Source organism: Notolepis coatsorum (genome assembly GCF_963971535.1).
Source record: "Notolepis coatsorum genome assembly, chromosome: 4".
NCBI lineage: Eukaryota > Metazoa > Chordata > Actinopteri > Aulopiformes > Paralepididae > Notolepis > Notolepis coatsorum.
In genome coordinates, this window is record NC_140168.1 from 82382909 (window position 1) to 82403176 (window position 20268).

Here is a 20268-nt window from a genome sequence, read left to right on the forward strand (position 1 = left end):
CCTTATAGGACAGTCCCATCCTTATAGGACAGTCCCATCCTTATAGGACAGCCTCATCCTTATAGGACAGCCTCATCCTTATAGGACAGTCCCATCCTTATAGGACAGTCCCATCCTTATAGGACAGCCTTATCCTTATAGGACAGTCTCATCCTTATAGGACAGTCCCATCCTTATAGGACAGCCTCATCCTTATAGGACAGCCTCATCCTTATAGGACAGTCCCATCCTTATAGGACAGCCTCATCCTTATAGGACAGCCTCATCCTTATAGGACAGTCCCATCCTTATAGGACAGTCCCATCCTTATAAGACAGTCCCATCCTTATAGGACAGTCCCATCCTTATAGGACAGTCCCATCCTTATAGGACAGCCTTATCCTTATAGGACAGTCTCATCCTTATAGGACAGTCCCATCCTTATAGGACAGTCCCATCCTTATAGGACAGCCTTATCCTTATAGGACAGCCTCATCCTTATAGGACAGCCTCATCCGTATAGGACAGTCCTACACACCAGCGGTCAGTCACGCCCAGTTTGCTCACATGCTGTGGTAAAACTAAACGGTCTGTATACAATGTTTCTGTGTGAGTTCAGCCAATCACACGCGCTGCTCACATACCCATATGTGGGGGGGGGGGGGGGGTCTTCTACACTACAGTGTGGTGGAATGTTGACAAAAAAAAAAGAAAGAGAAGTATGTTTAATTCCACCATACGGCTTGATGATGTCACACCGGTTTAGTTTAGTCATACCAGCTATTTAAAGCAGTCTATTTGAAGCAGCTGTATATATTATAAAACTCTCCAAAACGTCTAGTCGGAGGGGCATGTAACTGTATTTCCCTCCGACTAGACGCTTTGAAACATGTAACTGTATCTCCCTCCGACTAGACGCTTTGGAACATGTAACTATCTCCCTCCGACTGTCATCAATGAAATATTTCAAACCATCAATGCAGTAAAAATTTAAGTATTTTTGTAATAAATTACTATATATTCAGTCGATTATCGTGACACCCCTATTCTTAATTAAGGCTGTTCATTAATTGGTTAGTTTGGTCATAACTAATTCCGTGCCAACCACGAGTATAGTCGGGTTAACTCGCCATGCGTTTTGTGCCAATCACGAGTATAGTCGGGTTTTAATCATTATTTCTTTTATTAGCGATATCCATTCATTTTTCATCCACCCAGCCAGATGTTATCATTGGGAATGGGTCTGAGCTCGCAAAGGGCAAATACCGCCACCTATCGTCTCCCGGATGGTATTGCACATCATTGGATTGGATTGGCTGGGACTGTGGATCAGAAAAAAACTCCAGTCCGGGGTTTCCCTTCTCGGGCAAGCAGTATCGTGTTACCACATTCACTGGGGAGGCTGGGAGCAGCGTCGATTATGTGTTTTGGACTATAACGTTGAATCAATAAACGCAATCAATATTTGGAATGGTGATCAGGAATTGGATTAATCTTTTTGCAGAACATCTGATGTGAGGTAAGGACTCTATTTGACCAGTCTTGGGTTAATCAGATGTTCCTTTCTCCGGCATCGGAGCGTGTGTGTGTGTGTGTGCGTGTGTGTGTCCGTGCCGTTAGCGCTGACCAAGGCACGGATAATAGATTTTTCAGCCCGCTTCTCTAGCGTGCATAATGACACATATACTATCGATAATCTAGCGTTTATTTGAAAACGATTCATAAATCAGCCGAAAAATGACAACGTGTTTTGTGTATTCCACTAAAGGGCCATTATCGCGGATTTCTCTGGAATTACTAGAAATCTCCAAAACTATACTCGTATTCAAAACGGTATAAAACGGAAATGTACCGATGAAAAAACAATCCGTTTGTACATGTTGACTGCAAGCAAGTCATTGATAAGCGACGGGTGTATTAGACCCATAGCCATAATTTAAGATATAGTTTAAGCGTTCGCAAATATCCCATCCTCCCATTGACTTCAGTGCTGGCAAGCTAGACCTAATTTGGTCATATGGCCGTGGCTCTGAATGAGTTAATCCACCAAGACTTAATCCACCAAGTTAGTTGATCACTCTTGTAGATCATCCTCAACAAGTTCCAATGCTTGTTGAACATTATACCTCTTTGTCTTTTCGCCATTTATTATAAAACCAGGGACAAGCGGCTCTCTCTATCCTCCCTTAGGCGGAGTGAGAAGATAATCTCCCGATTCAGCTAGTCTTTATCACCAACGGTTCCAAAGATATTTAATGTTTTGCAAAAAGTCATGGTGACTTTACACTGCACCGGAAATAAAGGGTAGGTTCCCATGAATCATAAAAGGTATAACACTTGATACTGACTCAAATAAGAAGCTCAGAATTGGCAAAAATATAACACTATGTCCAGGCGACTCGGCAAGTTCTGTATATTGTGTATTTTGTAGTGTTTTGTCTTTATTCTTTTTACTTTTGTTTACTGTATGAAGCACAATCTCAGGGGGCTCATACAGAACCAAGCATTTCACTGCAATGTACCTTATATGTGACAAATAAAACAAAGCTTGAACTTTAGAGGGTAAAACATTCCAAAGCGTCTAGTCAGAGAAATACAAACAAAGGAACAATAATGTCATTCAGAAGCAGCAAGGTTGTTAAAAAAATGCTAAAAATAAATAAATAAATAAAAAGGTCTGTAGGAGAGCAAGAAACAACTGACATAATAATAATAATAATAATAATAATAATAATAATAATAATAATAATAATAATAATAATAATAATAATAATAATAATAATAATAATAATAACAATAAATTAGATTTAGAGAGAGAAGCGCTTTCTCAGACTCAAGCACACTTTACATAAAAAGAGATGCTATATAAAAAACAAGATAAGAATATGAATATATATGTATACTAGTAACAACAGAAAAATAAAACTAAATAAAAAGGAAGCAAGGTGCAGTCCATTTGGAAGAAACTGCAGGGAGGTAAAACTGAAGAATTACAATTTCCTCATTACCAAGTACAGTTTTACATATACCAGGAATTTGTCCTCTTTTCAACCCGTCCTAACTATTTTAGGAGCAGTGGGAAGTCACAGTCCTACGCCCCAGGGGACCGACTCCCGCTCTAATGGCAGTGCCTTGGTCGAGGGCCAAGGGCAGGAGTATGTACCATGCTGTATGTACCGTGCTTGGTACCATGTACCATTGTACCGAGCACGCGTGTCTTCTACGGTGTGCGAGGAAACCCACGTGTATGCGGAGAGAGAACAAAGCAAATTCCACACGGAAAGGCTTCTAGTTTAACCCTTTCACTGCCACACTACATAAGGTTAACCCTTTACTATCACACTAGTGTAGTGTGGCAGTGAAAGGGTTAACCTGCTGTCGTGTGGCAGTGAAAGGGTTAACCTTCTGTGTATTGTCGCAGTGAAAGGGTTAACATAAAATCATATGGACCCTTTTTGTTCCCACCCCCCCCCATCAAAGGCATCCAGTAGGCAAAACTCTGCTTCCTTTTCCAAACCGTGTGCACATCGTTTGGGGGAGAGACTCCGGGGACAGCACCTACATGGACAGGATGTTGGGACGTCACGTGGTTCCATCCAGGGACTGTCCCTCAAGCTTTCCGTCAAACCAAATGGTGCAAAACGTTCCAAAACGGTGTCGTTGTTCACGAACAGTGAAAAGGGTCTAACTATAGGTTGTTTTATTTACTGGATCTTGTAAACATGTCACAGTGGAACCGTAATTATCCTTGCGTTTACAGACAGCCATGTTGGAAGACAGTGAATTACAAAGAACCGTTCTGAAGCATCCGTCTCTTACCAGGATCCTGTTCTCCACTTTGTCACCTTTGACCTCCAGCTGGACCTTCTTCTTCAGGGTTAACTTCACCCTCCTCCCTACCGCCTCCCGAATGCTCTCTGAAGGGGCGAAGACAACACAAAACACAAATTATTATTTCACGTAGAACGTCCCCGTCCCCCCATAATTGTCACCCAGCTTCAGTTTACAAATTGTTTGTGCATCTTTTGAGCCAGATCTGTGCCACAGACACAGAAATGGTGGTTCTACAGTGCTAGAGTTGTATGCTAGGCTAGCTGGTCCGTATCCGCTTCCATTCGTTTGTGCTGTGGTTAGATTGCAGCCGGATAGCTTTCTACTGAACGCACAGAGAGGACATTGGTATCTATCTTCTTGTCTCTACTACTCTGGTTCTTTCGTGGTTCTTTACTGGTTCTCCAGCTAAGAACTGGCTCAAACTGGTTTGTTGGATTCATCCATCAGACGGAAGTGCACTCAAGAGAACCAGCTAAATATAAATGTGGTGTATATTCATTCACAATAGATTCTTGAAGGATGTAACTTTGTTAACCCACTGCAGTCCTAAACAGACATGAGATCTGTTATACACGAGTGTTTACTAAAATGTTTCAATGTAAAACCACAATTTTATAGCCATAGAATACAGCAAATATTATTCGAAACTCATATTTACCTGTTGTCTAGTGTGTTTGCCATTATCCCAAGAGCTGAGCCAATGGGATATTAAAATGTTTTGGTGTTGAGGCTACGGATTTGTTTATGTTTGGATAATGTACTGGGCCATTAAATTAATCTAACCAACAAAGAGTTAATGCATTGCACTGCACAGCACACACATACAAACGCACACAATGATGGTTATGAAGAAGAAAAACACTATTTTGAATGATACATAAAACAAACGCACAAACACACAGACATGGACATTACCGTAACATAAGCATAACAAATTATTGTGTTAAAAGATAAAAACAGGGTGAGTGTTGTCTCCCCCCGTCCCGTCCTACAGTACGTGTGAATGGGTTCACCATCTGGCATCTGCTTTGCCACATTTAACCAACTTCATCCAGAGAATAGTGTAAAGAGTGTAAAGACAGTATTGCACTCCTTCAGCCAAATAGCAGAGCAGCAGCTAGCTAGCTTAGCAGTAAAACTCTCACTTAAACAATCAGTCCAATGATGTTAATGCAGTCAGAAAAGGCTTAATGAGGAATGATAAGGGATAGTTCAGATTTTCTTTTCTTTTTTTAAACCGTAGCCTTATACTTTGTGTGCACTGTTGAGTAAATTCCAGTGAGCTTGTACAGACAGGAGCTTGACCCCATTGACTTTGGCTTGGTTTGTGGCTAACTAGTCTCACAAAGCCATACCTCTCTTCACACTACGTTAGGTCTGGCTGAACCTATTATCATTGTGAAAATAAAACGATCTGGCTAGTTTGTATTTCTTTATAATATAATAATAATAATAATAATAATAATGAACTGGACTTTTTGAAGAAGTCTTTATTTATCATGCAGTGACACACACATGCGATGGGCGGCAAACACAGGAACACACACATGCGATTTTTGGGTCGCCGATTAAATTGAGTCTCTGCGCTTGACCCATCCCGTCGTCCTTCCCCCCCAAGGGCAGCCGGGAGCAGACAAGGGCTTTGGCATGGGGCCGCTCCTCAGGGACCAATCCAAGTGCTCCTGTCCATCTTCGTCAGGGACACGACAGCGTTAGCGATCTGTTGTGCATGTTTTTCCATTGGGTTTATCTTATTGGGAGGGGAAACCCATTACTACTAGTATGTTACTTGTACTTCTCCATCACTACTAGTATGTTACTTGTACTTCTCCATCACTACTAGTATGTTACTTGTACTTCTCCAATACTACTAGTATGTTACTTGTACTTCTCCATCACTACTAGTATGTTACTTGTACTTCTCCATCACTACTAGTATGTTACTTGTACTTCTCCATCACTACTAGTATGTTACTTGTACTTCTCCAATACTACTAGTATGTTACTTGTACTTCTCCATCACTACTAGTATGTTACTTGTACTTCTCCATCACTACTAGTATGTTACTTCTCCATCACTACTAGTATGTTACGTGTACTTCTCCAATACTACTAGTATGTTACTTGTACTTCTCCATTACTACTAGTATGTTACTTGTACTTCTCCAATACTACTAGTATGTTACTTGTACTTCTCCATCACTACTAGTATGTTACTTGTACTTCTCCATCACTACTAGTATGTTACTTGTACTTCTCCATCACTACTAGTATGTTACTTGTACTTCTCCATCACTACTAGTATGTTACTGTCTTGTACTTCTCCAATACTACTAGTATGTTACTTTTACTTCTCCATCACTACTAGTATGTTACTTGTACTTCTCCATCACTACTAGTATGTTACTTGTACTTCTCCAATACTACTAGTATGTTACTTTTACTTCTCCATCACTACTAGTATGTTACTTGTACTTATCCATCACTAGTATGTTACTTGTACTTCTCCATCACTACTAGTATGTTACTTGTACTTCTCCATCACTACTAGTATGTTACTTGTACTTCTCCATCACTACTAGTATGTTACTGCTACTTTACCTGTGGCCATTAAGGAGGCGGATAGGGCTCCCTAATTCTAAATCAACATTCGATTAAAAATCAATTATAATAATTTGTGTGTCTATTCATTCTGTTTAAACCAATGGGGTTTTTCTTCACAGTTGCAGATAAAGATTAGGCTACACTAATATTATTGTAACTGAGGGGTACAATTCCCTGACTGTATTGATAAGTATGGTATCATTAAACCACTACCGCTTTATGTACTTTAACTACTGGCCACACAGTACATGATATAGATATGATGAACACTTTCCCACCATGAAACCAAGTCCACACAAATGTATAAGTCGAATATTTAATATATAGCAAAGGGTATATACAACGTTCACTTAATGACATTTATGATTTGAATGCACTTGTAAGGCAAATGAGTATTCGTAGGCAAATCAACATTGAATGTCCAATCTCTGGTTACACAGGAAGCAAGTATACAACCTGGTTCTTTAGGGAACTATAGCGATGGTACTTAATGATTATAGCTGGATATACTAAAGGGGGGTCCTGCTGGTTGTAAGTCAGTAGGGGGGGGGGGTTAGGAGAGCCGCCGGCGATATCCCATCTGGCCAACGATTTCTTGGGAGAATTCAGAGTGCTGAACACGGTGCCCACAGAACCTTGGTCCACAGATGAATACAGTTGGGCCCTCTTGTAGACGGTAGCTGCCGGTCCACAACGAAGAGACGTGAGGCGACCTCACTCGGGGTAGAGCGCCGTCTCACCTGGACTCCTCTCGGGGGGTAGTTCCAACACTCACCAGTGTTGGCTGTTATCCATGGCATAAATCAAAGCACCCAAAGCAAGTAGATAATCCAAGCCGTGTAGGGCTCGCCGTCGTCCGGGTAAGGTAATCCAATGTGCAGGTCCACTCGTCCTAGCCCAGAACTCCTCGGATGAAAGCACCACACGTGGTCTGCCCAGCCTGGTTAAGACTCTAGATAACGCGAGGAAACGATGGGGGTACTACTCACTGTATAACTCTAACCGAACGATGCACCATACATAATAGACTATTATTAACTTAATAGAAATACGTCCCACTCGACGGTACAGTGCCAAACTATGACAATTCAACTATTAATCCACACGATGTCTCAATGCCATTCTGAGGCCAAGTTGACCATACTGCACCACACGTGTATCGTGGGTGAGGCTTAACGTCTTGCCACTAGGTTGGAGGGTAAAGAACTAAGGGCTAAGGGACTAAAAAAAGGAAGTTCTACTTTACTTGCGCCATATATATATGCGCTGTGAACAAATAGTACCATTCGTATTTCGCCAGACGTATTCCTACGCGGAACCGGGCTAGTAACGACATGTTCGTCGGCACGATTGAACTTGAACCAAGGGGCTTGGCTGCTGGCGCCAAGTTCTTGTCCAATGAGAGAATGAAACTATTATGGGCTGTTAGTAGACTAAAGGGATATTCAGTGTATATGTACAAGGAATATACAAGGGATATCAAACGATATACAAATACTATTAAATATATATCCATAAATAAATATATATATTCGGTTTAATCTGATCCTTCACAACAGCCGCCCCCTAATTAGTCCCACCTAATTAGCTAAGCAGAGACAGATTAACCGCACTGTCTACCACTCAAGGTCCGCTGTAAGGGTCAGTCAACTCACAAAGTCGTGGGGTCATGGTCGTCATCGATAGTGTCTGGGAGTCTGGGCAGTTCTATTAGCCTCGCCACGGGTCGTGTGTAAGTTCGCCCTTGGACGAGCACCTCAGCTGCTCGGACCTTGCCATCGGCACCGGTGATCACTTTGCTTACGCGGCCAGCCGGCCACATAGCTCTGGGTAGTGACTGGTCGATAATCATGACGACTGTTCCTTCTGTCAAATTGTCTCTCTCTTTTACCCACTTCTGGCGGGTCTGTAGAGACGGTAGGTAGTGGAGTAGAAAGCTGTTCCAAAACTTGTCAGCTAGTACTTGACTGTACCTCCACATTCTTCGGCCGTTCGCTTCTTCAGGCCTGTACATTGTCTGGGGTAGCGCGGGGTCCAGCCGCCCCATCAAGAGTGTGTTGGGGGTGACTGGGTCGACATCTGCTATATCACTGGAGACGTAGCCGAGGGGCTTGGAGTTCAATACTCTCTCGATCTCCGTGAGGACTGTCATTAGGACTTCTTCCGCCACAGTCTGGGCCCCAAGCACGGCGTACAGGGCTGTCTTTATAGAACGTACTTTTCGTTCCCAGGTTCCACCGAAGTGGGGTGCGTTCGGGGGATTAAACTGAAGTCAATCTGGGATAGAGCGAGGTGGGTCTTAAGTTCTGGGCCCATAGCTTGGAAGCTCTCTCTCAGCTCTCTTTCTCCGCCTTTGAAGTTTGTCCCGTGATCAGACAACAACGTAGACGGTTTTCCTTTCCGTGATGTGAATCTTCGGAAGGCCATAAGGAATGAGTCTGTGCTCATGGTTGGAAGGAGTTCGATATGTATCGCTCTGGTGGTCATGCATTTGAATACAATACCCCACCGCTTCTCGGTTCCTCTTCCTTTCTTTATATACAACGGGCCAAAACAGTCCATGCCTGTGGAGTGGAATGGCTTGTCGCCGAGTCAGAGGCGACAGGGAGGTAGGTCAGCCATCCGGGGTATGCTGGGCTGCGCGCGCCACTTTCGGCAGTCTAGACAGGTTCGCTGGAAGCGTCGCACTGCTTCTCTTCCTTGAAGTATCCAATAGCGACGTCTGATCTCCGCGAAGACTCTCTCTGCTCCTGCGTGATGCACATCCTCGTCGTATTTCTTTATGATCAGCTCTGTGACCTTGTGTCGGCTGTTCAAGACTATCGGGTACTTAACGTCATCCGGTAGATTGGGGGCCCTCCGCAGACGACCACCCACTCTGATGAGATTATGGGCGTCGCTCTCGGGTGCCAGGTGGAGCAATCTGCTGTCTGATGGGACGGGCTTTCCTCCCTGTAGACAGTCTAGCTCGTCGGGGAACGAGTCTCTCTGGGCTCGTTGTAGTAGAAGAAGTTCTGCTTCTTCGTAGTCAGCTGCTGAAATGTCGGCAGTGGGCTGAATCTCTGGGTGGTGCCACAGAAATGTCTTTAGTTGCGCACTCTGTAGGGTGAGGCAATCATCTATGTTGGGGTCTGTGGAGGCGACTGTGCTCAGTCCACAGAACATAGGTTTCTTGTTCTCAGCCTCCTCTTTACTCGCCTCCCGTGGGGTGGGCGTAGGCCACTCTCCTTCCGGGAGCTTGAGGAACTCTGGTCCGTCACTGTAGATGTTGTATAATAATAATAATAATAATTTAGGACCTGCTCCGAGGTCATCATTTGGCACACATGCGAACCATGCATACAATGCGTATCTGCGATTAACCCATCCCGTCGTCCTTCCCCCCCAAGGGCAGCCGGGAGCAGACAGGCGCCACGTGAGCCGCGCCAGGGGACCAATCCAAGTGCTCCTGTCCGTCTTCGTCAAGGACGCCACAGCGTTAGCGATCTTGTTGTTGTGCATGTTTTTCCATTGGGTTTATCTTATCGGGGGGGGAAACCCTTGCGAGCACGGGGAGAACATGCAAACTCCACACAGAAAGGCCTGGGAGATACCCCACCTGGGTAACTGGCATCATGGAAACCTGGTCCCCAAGCGGGATTCGAACCCTGGACCTTCTTGCTGTGAGGCGACAGTGTTAACCACTACACCACCGTGCCGCATCTTCGTTGTGATGGGTGAGGTCATCTAGGGACATTCCCCGGGTGATGACGTCAGCTGGGTTGTGTTTGGTGTCCACATACCGCCAGCTCGCTGCTTCTGTTAACTCTTGAATCTCTGTGACTCTGACTCCCACGAAGACCTTGTATCTGCATGAATCAGACTTGATCCATGTGAGTACTATCGTGGAATCTGACCACAAGATTGTTCTGTGCACCGGAATGGTGAGTTCACGTTGGATTAACGTGGCTAGATGCGCTCCTGCTAGGGCTGCGCAGAGCTCTAGACGCGGGATAGATTGTTGCTTTCGTGGGGCTATTCTTGAGCGAGCCAGGATGAAGGCGGTGTGTATCTCTCCTCCCTTCTCTTGGGCACGCAAGTAGGCCACTGATCCATAGGCTACTTCGGAGGCGTCGCTGAAGACGTGTAGATCCATCTTGCATGTCTCTGGCCTCACTGTGGGTGGGAAGTAGCTGCGGCGTATATTGACGCCTGGGAGTGAGCGGAGTTCCGTCTCCCACTCTCTCCATGTGGAGGCAAGGGGTGCGGGTATTGGGTCGTCCCAGCCCTGGTCCTTGTCCCATAGTGCTCGTACAATCATCTTTGCCCTGGTGGTGTAAGGTAGAATACATCCCAACGGGTCATATTGTCTGGCGAGTGTTCTGTACACACTCCGTCTGGTGGTCGGTATCGCCGTCGACCTTCCCTGCTCCGTGGTCAGGGGTTTGTGTCTATAGTGGAGCGAGTCTGTTTTGAAGCGCCAGACTAGTCCTAGTGTCATTTCTTGGGCTTCTCCTGGGATTGTCGCCATCCAGGTCTCGCTGCTGGCAGCCTTGTCCGCGGGGGAGAGGCTGCGCAATACGTGCGGGTCGCTGCTGGCCCACTGCCTGAGATCAAAGCCGCCTTTGATCAGAGAGGCGCGTAGCTTGAGTAGGAGAGCCTCGGCTTCTTCTTGAGTCGAAACGCTTTGTAAACAGTTGTCCACGTAGAAACTGTTCTTCACACTGTGTCGGACCTCTTCATCTGCTGCTGGGTCCTCTGCGACGTGTTTCTGTAGTGCAAATGTAGCACAGCACGGGCTGCATGTAGTTCCGAAAGGGAGGACTTCCCATTGATAGATGGCGGGGTGCTCATCTCCGATCCTCTCTCTCCATAGGAACCGCAGCAGGGGCTTGTCCTCCTCCACTAGTCTCACCTGCAGGAACATCCCTTTGATATCCCCGCTGATAGCCACCTTGTCCTGGCGGAAGCGTAGTAGCACGCCTAGTAGAGAGTAGTGTTGTCACGATACTGGAATTTCGACTTCGATATGATACCTTGAAAAGTATCGATACTTTCGATACTTTCAATACCAAAAAAAAAAAAATTATAATTTTTTTTTTTATTATATTTTTATTATTATTATTTTTTTTAACAAATTTTGCTTTTGTTGCTGGTTGATTCTCCTCAGCTTCTCTCTGGTACTATACGAGAAGATAAATACACTTTTAAAACCCTTTGTTTATCTTTAGATCAGAGAGAGAGAGAGAGAGAAAGAGAGAGTGGCTGCTGGAGATTTTAGGTCTACTGAGCGCACCTTCCTAGTTATGACGAGAGAGAGAGAGCGAGAGAGAGAGAGAGAGAGAGCGAGAGATTTATCCGGAGCTATGCTCGGAGCATTTATTAACGTTACGCGTGTACTGGTGTAGGATGGGCTCCGGCTCCGCTCGACCGAACGTTGGCAACGGGGTAGTTGTGTCGAGTTCATGCGTGTACTGGTGTAGTGGGCTCGGCTTGACGTTACTCCGTTTCCATGAAGTGATAGGTGGCCAGCTAGCTAGCATTAAGCTAACGGAGGAACGACAGCTAACGTTAGCTAATAATAGCGTTGTTTACAAACTGAAGACAGGGCTGCCTGCCCGGCTGTGAGGGGGAGGAGGAAGAGAGAGAGAGAGAGAGAGATTTCTTCGGAGCTATGCTTGGAGCATTTATTAACGTTACATAGCATAGCATAGCTCCGGAGAAATCTCTCTCTCTCTCTCTCTCTCTCTTCCTCCTCCCCCTCACAGCCGGGCAGGCAGCCCTGTCTTCAGTTTGTAAACAACGCTATTATTAGCTAACGTTAGCTGTCGTTCCTCCGTTAGCTTAATGCTAGCTAGCTGGCCACCTATCACTTCATGGAAACGGAGTAACGTCAAGCCGAGCCCACTACACCAGTACACGCATGAACTCGACACAACTACCCCGTTTCCAACGAGGAGGCTGCAGCAGGCAGCAGCTTGTGTCTGTTGCTCTGAGCGAGGAGGCGGAAGGGCAAGGCTCTGGCAGCGCGTCTGTCTGTCAACAACTTGCGGGAGCAGCCAGCTGGTACCGATACTGCAGAAAGTATCGGTACTTCGGGAAATGAGTATTGAAGCCGTTTTAAATATTCAGTATCGATATGTATCGATACTTCGATATTTTTGACAACACTAGTAGAGAGGGGCCGAGTGTGGGGCCGGGCAAGAGCTCTTTATTCAGATTTTGGGATCCGATCTGGTAGCTGCAGTTAAACACAATGCGATCCTTGCCGTTGTGGTGGACCTTGTGGTGCGGCACGTACCATGATTCGGTCGTCTGATCGGCCTCTTTAATGTCAATCTTTGTCACGTGTCCCGCTGTGATTAGCTTCTCAATCTCAGCGCGGTACACACTCTCTTGAGCGGGGTCTTTGGCTAGGCGCCGCTCTGTGTTCAATAGATACCGCTCCGTAGCGTCTTTCTTTGCGTGAAAGGTGGGCATTCCCTCTCGCCTCAGGAGTGGAGTTGCGTATCTCATCACTCCGCTGACTGTGACTCTCTTTGTCCCCTGCTCGAGGAGGTTTATAGCGTAAATGTCTTCTTTAGAACGAATGTCTTTCTTTTCGTTCTTAAAGGGCATTGTCTCTAGTGTCCATAGCCTCTCGACTTGCTGCAGGAGAGTGGTGTCTTCTTCTGTCACTCTGGAGTGGAGGCAGCTAGTGGCTGCTGTTCGGTTAAGAGATTTAGCGAGGGGGCCTTGTAATGTCCATCCTAGGCGGGTCTCGACTGCTGCAGGACAGCCTCTGGGTCCTGTATGGACCCGGTCTATCGGGACTATGAGGTCTGCATGGTCGGAGCCTATCAGCAGGGTCGGGGTGGCGCCGTCTATGAGCGGGATAGGTAGTTGACGCAGGTGCACATATTTATCCATCAGTCTGGCGATGGGGTAGGTGTACTGTGATAGTCCTATTTCTTGGCTGGTGAAAGCATTTGTAATCCTATACCGTCGCTCTGGCTGCCCGCTTGCTGCGATAGTGAAGGAGACATTCTCGCCTTTTATCGTCTTTAAATCTCTTCTTATTGTCCGAATCGTCATTTGGTTCTCGCTCCCCCGCAGTCCCAGCTGGGCCGCAGCGGACGCGAGCAGAAGGGTCTTCTCTGACCCGTCATCAAGGACGGCGTAAGTGTCCATGACTTTATCTTGGTAGCTCAATGTTACACGGACTACCTTTAAGAGCACTTGGGCGCCGCTGCTGCTGGCGGGGTCAATGTACATGACACTTGCCTTTGTGCTGCTCGATGGTGCAGGTGCAGGCTTTCTTCTGTTACTGTCGTGTAGGACATCTAGGTGGGCTCCGTCACACCGACTGCACCTCTTCTTTAGGCGGCACTCGGCTGCCATGTGACTGCGCGCACATCGGTAACAGCGCCTGTTGGACTTTATCCATTGACTCACTTCTTCTGCATTCATCTTTGTGAACAGGTCACATTGTGACAGCCAGTGTTCCTTCTCGCAGTACGGGCACACCATCTTCCACTTCTCTTTTCTCGAGGGGGTACTGTGGTTCTTACTGCTCGGTACTGATTCTGATTGGTGCATGACAGTCACCGATCTTCTTCCATCGTTTATTCTCCTGGGTCCCTCTCTGGAGCTTGGTATGCTCCGCACGAACGTATCCAGTCGCAGGCTGCCGACTTCTCTCGCCAGGAAGTCGGCTAGATCGAGGAGGGATGGTTCGGGACCGTTAGGATCACGGTGGTCTCTCTGCCGCCTGAAGCGCTCTTGTCTGGCGGGTGGCAGCTTCTCTAAAATCCTCTCGACGTTAGAGTTGGCGTATAGCTCGTGCATACCCTTTTCTCGTTGCGCTCCCAGCATCCCTACCAGGGACTGCACTTTTATAGACAGGTCGTCTAATGAGCGATTGTCTGTTGCTGGGGGTAGGCGGTCAATATGCCTTATCTCTTGGATTACGTAATCCCATATACGTCCATATCTCTGGTCCAGCGCTGCTAGAGCCGCGGTGTATGGGGTCGTAGAGGTGGCATAGGCTAGCGCTATATTGTGCGCTCGGGGTACTTTCAGGTGCTTCAGTAATATTGCATACTTGTGGCGTTCATCAGCGACATCCACCATCATTGTCTCTAAGCACATCCGGAGCTCCGTGTACTGTGCTCGATTCTCATAGGTGAAGTCTGGAAACGTCGGTGTGCCAATGTATGACGCCGTGGATGGCTGATACATCGGCGAGCGTTGGGGGAGAGGCCTCCTAGGCGAGTCTCCTCTTGCGCCTCTCTGTGGGCTGGTACCGGCAGGGTACCATGGCCCGCTGGTCCAGGTGCTATTCCTCGGGGCTGGTCGTGCGTCATGCTCACCCGTGAATAGAGTCGGGGGTCTGTAGCGCAGCGCCGCGGGGGTATAGCCTGGGCTGTACTGGACCTCCTGGTCCGGTGGAGTACTGTGCTGTCGTCGGGCTTGGTTCTCCTCCTCTCCCTCTTCTTCTTCTATCAGGTCCTCTAGATCCTGTAGTCGTTTATTTAGCTTCTCCGCAGTGTATGCCGCTCCTTCCTTGTAGCTGGGTCTCGCTTGGACCGGTCGGGGAAGGGGGTCTGCGGGGGGTATAGGCTTGGTCTGTTGGTCAAATTCAGGGTCGCTTGCTCGGTTAGGGGATGCTGCCCTTGACTGTTGTCTCGACGAGTTCCTTGAACCCCTGGCGGAGGGAGAGGGTGTTGCCTTGGTGATCAGCTGCTCCATTAGCTGCGCTTGTAGTCTGTCGCGCTCGCCCTGTAGTCTGTCGCGCTCGGTTTCGCGCTGGATGAGAGCGAGGTCGCGCTCTGCCTCTCTTTGGGCACCGTCAGCGGCGCGCTGGGTGTCTGCTCGGTCTCTTGCCATATTCTCTTCCGTCTGAAGGCGTCTCATCTCCAGGCGTATGCGCTCTTCTTCGCTCCGTTGCTGCGTCTGGAGTCGATCGCGTTCACCCTGAAGTCGATCGCGTTCACCCTGGAGTCGATCGCGTTCGGTAGAGGCTGTCAGGCTGACGAGGAACGCCTGTGATAGCATCCTCTCCGCTTCGCTGGGGGAAGACGGTTGTAGAGGTGAGCCGCTCCTGGCTGTACTCGTTGGGGAGTCCTGGAGCTCTATCTCCTCGGCGCTCTCTTCATCTTGTTCCGTGCAGAGTTCTCTCTCTGTAGGGTTGTCTTCCTCCCGGGGCTGGTCGGGGACTACTTCTTCGGTATTGGCGGGGGGGTAAAGGCATGTCAGCTCCCTCCTGGTCCCCACCGTGAGCTTGGTCAGTTACATTAGAACCCACTAGGGCCTCTGTGGTCGGGGTAACCTGGTCGTTAAGGTCAGACATAATTTTACTTTCTACTTTTACCGCGTTTACCGTTTGTCGAAGGCTAGGTAGTTGACTGACAGCGTAATCCTCTAAGTACTGAGCTGTCTGTCGTCTGCGCCGCGGGCGTTCTACGTTAGGAGGACCGTTTCGTGGAGTGTTCATCATAGGCCATTTCAATATTAATAACACTATATTAATATTACACTAGTTACCCTCCGGCTCGAAGGACCAATTGTAACTGAGGGGTACAATTCCCTGACTGTATTGATAAGTATGGTATCATTAAACCACTACCGCTTTATGTACTTTAACTACTGGCCACACAGTACATGATATAGATATGATGAACACTTTCCCACCATGAAACCAAGTCCACACAAATGTATAAGTCGAATATTTAATATATAGCAAAGGGTATATACAACGTTCACTTAATGACATTTATGATTTGAATGCACTTGTAAGGCAAATGAGTATTCGTAGGCAAATCAACATTGAATGTCCAATCTCTGGTTACGCAGGAAGCAAGTATACAACCTGGTTCTTTAGGGAACTATAGCGATGGTACTTAATGATTATAGCTGGATATACTAAAGGGGGGTCCTGCTGGTTGTAAGTCAGTAGGGGGGGGGGGGGGGGTTAGGAGAGCCGCCGGCGATATCCCATCTGGCCAACGATTTCTTGGGAGAATTCAGAGTGCTGAACACGGTGCCCACAGAACCTTGGTCCACAGATGAATACAGTTGGGCCCTCTTGTAGACGGTAGCTGCCGGTCCACAACGAAGAGACGTGAGGCGACCTCACTCGGGGTAGAGCGCCGTCTCACCTGGACTCCTCTCGGGGGGTAGTTCCAACACTCACCAGTGTTGGCTGTTATCCATGGCATAAATCAAAGCACCCAAAGCAAGTAGATAATCCAAGCCGTGTAGGGCTCGCCGTCGTCCGGGTAAGGTAATCCAATGTGCAGGTCCACTCGTCCTAGCCCAGAACTCCTCGGATGAAAGCACCACACGTGGTCTGCCCAGCCTGGTTAAGACTCTAGATAACGCGAGGAAACGATGGGGGTACTACTCACTGTATAACTCTAACCGAACGATGCACCATACATAATAGACTATTATTAACTTAATAGAAATACGTCCCACTCGACGGTACAGTGCCAAACTATGACAATTCAACTATTAATCCACACGATGTCTCAATGCCATTCTGAGGCCAAGTTGACCATACTGCACCACACGTGTATCGTGGGTGAGGCTTAACGTCTTGCCACTAGGTTGGAGGGTAAAGAACTAAGGGCTAAGGGACTAAAAAAAGGAAGTTCTACTTTACTTGCGCCATATATATATGCGCTGTGAACAAATAGTACCATTCGTATTTCGCCAGACGTATTCCTACGCGGAACCGGGCTAGTAACGACATGTTCGTCGGCACGATTGAACTTGAACCAAGGGGCTTGGCTGCTGGCGCCAAGTTCTTGTCCAATGAGAGAATGAAACTATTATGGGCTGTTAGTAGACTAAAGGGATATTCAGTGTATATGTACAAGGAATATACAAGGGATATCAAACGATATACAAATACTATTAAATATATATCCATAAATAAATATATATATTCGGTTTAATCTGATCCTTCACAACAATTATAGTATTATAATATACTAGTATAGGCCAGCTCACTTTACCTGTGGACATTTGGGAGGCTAGCTCACTTTACCTGTAGACATTAGAGAGGCTAGCGCACTAAATATTTTCAACAGTAAGCTAAAAACCTCTCTTCACCTTAACCTTTTAATACATTCTGCCACCTAGACTCATTACATCCACACTGTAATTATTGCATTGTAAATTAGAGCTATTTTATTGCACTGCTTTTATCCATTTTATGCTCATTATGTCCATTTTTACTGCTGTGAAGCACGTTGGGCCGCAATTCTTGTATGAAAGGTGCTATACAAATAAAGTTTACAATTATTGTTTATCGGTTGTAGCCTTGGCAGGCATCTGAGCTACGGACGGTGGGGGAAAAACTGAGGGGGGCAGGGGGAGGGAAAGAGAAGGAGAGAAAGAGAGAAAGAGAGAAAAAGACTGACTGGCTGATTCTACATGACATCATGGTGGAATGCTCCTCCTCTCTCAGCCTGGACATGAGGTCACGAGACGGGATCAAAACATTACGGCGGACAGAGAGCAGCACGAGCCTTCCTGATCACAAACACATGGGGGGACGACAGAGGATTAAGACCCACACTGTAAAATATATATGTTTTTTCACGGGAAATTCACTTTCGTTTTTCTACTTTTAAGTGTAAATGCCATAACAATACAGTAAATTACTTTAGATCAAAATATTAACCATTAACTCATTCAGCGCCTAGAGGTCGCTGTTTACCGTGTGGTAAGAAGGCCAGCACTTTGTTCAATGGGGATAATGCAGGTGTTTGCGAGTGCTAAAACTATATTAAATATTATAGCTATGGATCTAATAAACATGTCGATTGTCAGTGAGTTTCTTCCGGTCAACATGCAAAAAACAGATACTTTTTTCATACATACATTTCCGTTTTATACCGTGGTGAATATGAGTATAGTTTTAGAGTGATCCTGTTAGTTGAATAGGGCTGTCTTAAATACTTCGAAGCTTTGATCGATGGCACAAGCTTCGAACATAAAAAAAAAAATCGAAGTTTAAAAAAAATTAATAAAAGTAATTATTTTTTTTTCAATTCTTTTTTCAAATTTTTTTTCAATTTTTTTTTTACTTCGGTGTGTGTGTGTGTGTGTGTGTGTGTGTGTGTGTGTGTGTGTGTGTGTGTGTGTGTGTGTGTGTGTGTGTGTGTGTGTGTGTGTGTGTGTGTGTGTGTGTGTGTGTGTGCATGGGGCCATTGGGTGGGGCCGGGGGACAAATACACTGGAGGAAAGTAACCCAGCTCAGCCCAAATTATATCATCACTATTGCCTGTTTGAAGGATATCATCCTCAAACACATATACACCACCTACACGCCTATTCTCAGTCCTTGCCCCACAATGGTGGAATGAACTACCCACCCCAGTTAGGACAGCCGAATCCCGTCCAATCTTTCGCCGTCGACTAAAGACGCACTTCTTCAACCATTATCTGAAATAAAATTTAAAAAATCTAACCCTAACTAACCTTACTGTCATGCACTTGTCCTAATAAACTAACCTACACTGTAACACACAACACTTTGATGAATATTGTTACTCAGCTCATAGAGTTGTATCCTTCCTGATGACCTGTCGTACAGAACTTGTAAGTCGCTTTGGATAAAAGCGTCAGCTAAATGACTAAATGTAAATGTGAATGTAAATGCCTTGTAGAATTCCACACATAAGAAAGAAAGATACTGGGATGAATAAACAAAATAGGAAATACAATTTAGAAATGCATGCAATACATAAATAAATATGAATCTCCATATATGAAATAGAACATTTAGATAAGGTGCTACTGAGATGTTTTGGTGAGTTCTTTGTTTTTTTGTGGAAGTAGCCCTTCTTAAAAATGCATGAACATTCACTGATAATTGGTCTGTAGTTGAGGTCTACATTGCTGGACCTTGTAGACTGACATAATTCTGTGCATAGTTTAGTCTACACGGGCCATATTTCAAATAATCAAAATCTTACTTCATTCATCTTAAACATTCTTGATTTGGGGGATTGGTAGTTCCCATGAAATCTGAAGTTGTTCAAACGACAACAGCGATCCACCTTGAATTAAATCACACAATTCGAAGCTTCGAAGGTCAGCCCTAATGTTGAATCCCAATAAACTCCAGCAAACAGCACTTCAATGCATTTCCTTAGAAATCGTGCCATTTGTCGCTTGATTTATGAATCATTCTGAAATAAACGCTAGATTATCGGTATTATGTTTCATCATGCACGCACGAAAGCGGGGGAGGAAAAGTCGCCCCTCCGTGCTTTGGTCGCAGCCAACGGCAGGCACACACACCACACACACAGACACGTTGTGATCGTAGGGCTGGGCGATATAACGATAAATATCGCGATATATTTTAATAATCGATAGAGAAAAAAAATAGAAAAAAAAATATCGTTTTTCTTTTTTTACCTGCAACAGGGCAGTTTTAAAACCAGAGACAGTGGACAGACTTGTCTTTCTTGCCTGCAACTTAAAGTAATGGCTTTGCTTGTCCAAATGACAATACTGACCAAATTGAGATTTATTTTTCTCTTGTCCATTTATTTTGTTTGCTTTCTAATTTCAAATACAGTTTGAAACCGTCTGTACACAGTAGGCTATGTGTGCTAGCAGAGCTAGACTCCAGTCATGAGTCACGGTGCACTCCCCTGGAGCCACAGCCAGCAGAGAAGCCGGTTTACTTTCGCTTTTAAACCAGCTGCAGCCTGAGAACTGGAGTGTGAGGGGATGTAACACTAAAGATGGCGGCAACGACAAAGAATTGCTGCAAAATAAACATACATATGTTGTTTAAAAAAAATAAAATAAAAAATTACTTATAACAATTTCGATAATTATCGATATCGAATGATATGATAACATTAT

At 45.7% G+C, this 20268-nt stretch overlaps 1 protein-coding gene across 1 annotated transcript in view; it reads right to left on the minus strand.

Moving 5' to 3' along the window:
• carmil1 (capping protein regulator and myosin 1 linker 1) overlaps positions 1-20268 on the minus strand; it is a 175194-nt gene that overhangs the window by 146131 nt on the left and 8795 nt on the right. The window contains 1 exon segment of the mRNA XM_084311676.1: positions 3799-3896. Within this exon segment, the coding sequence (XP_084167802.1) occupies positions 3799-3896 (98 nt within the window).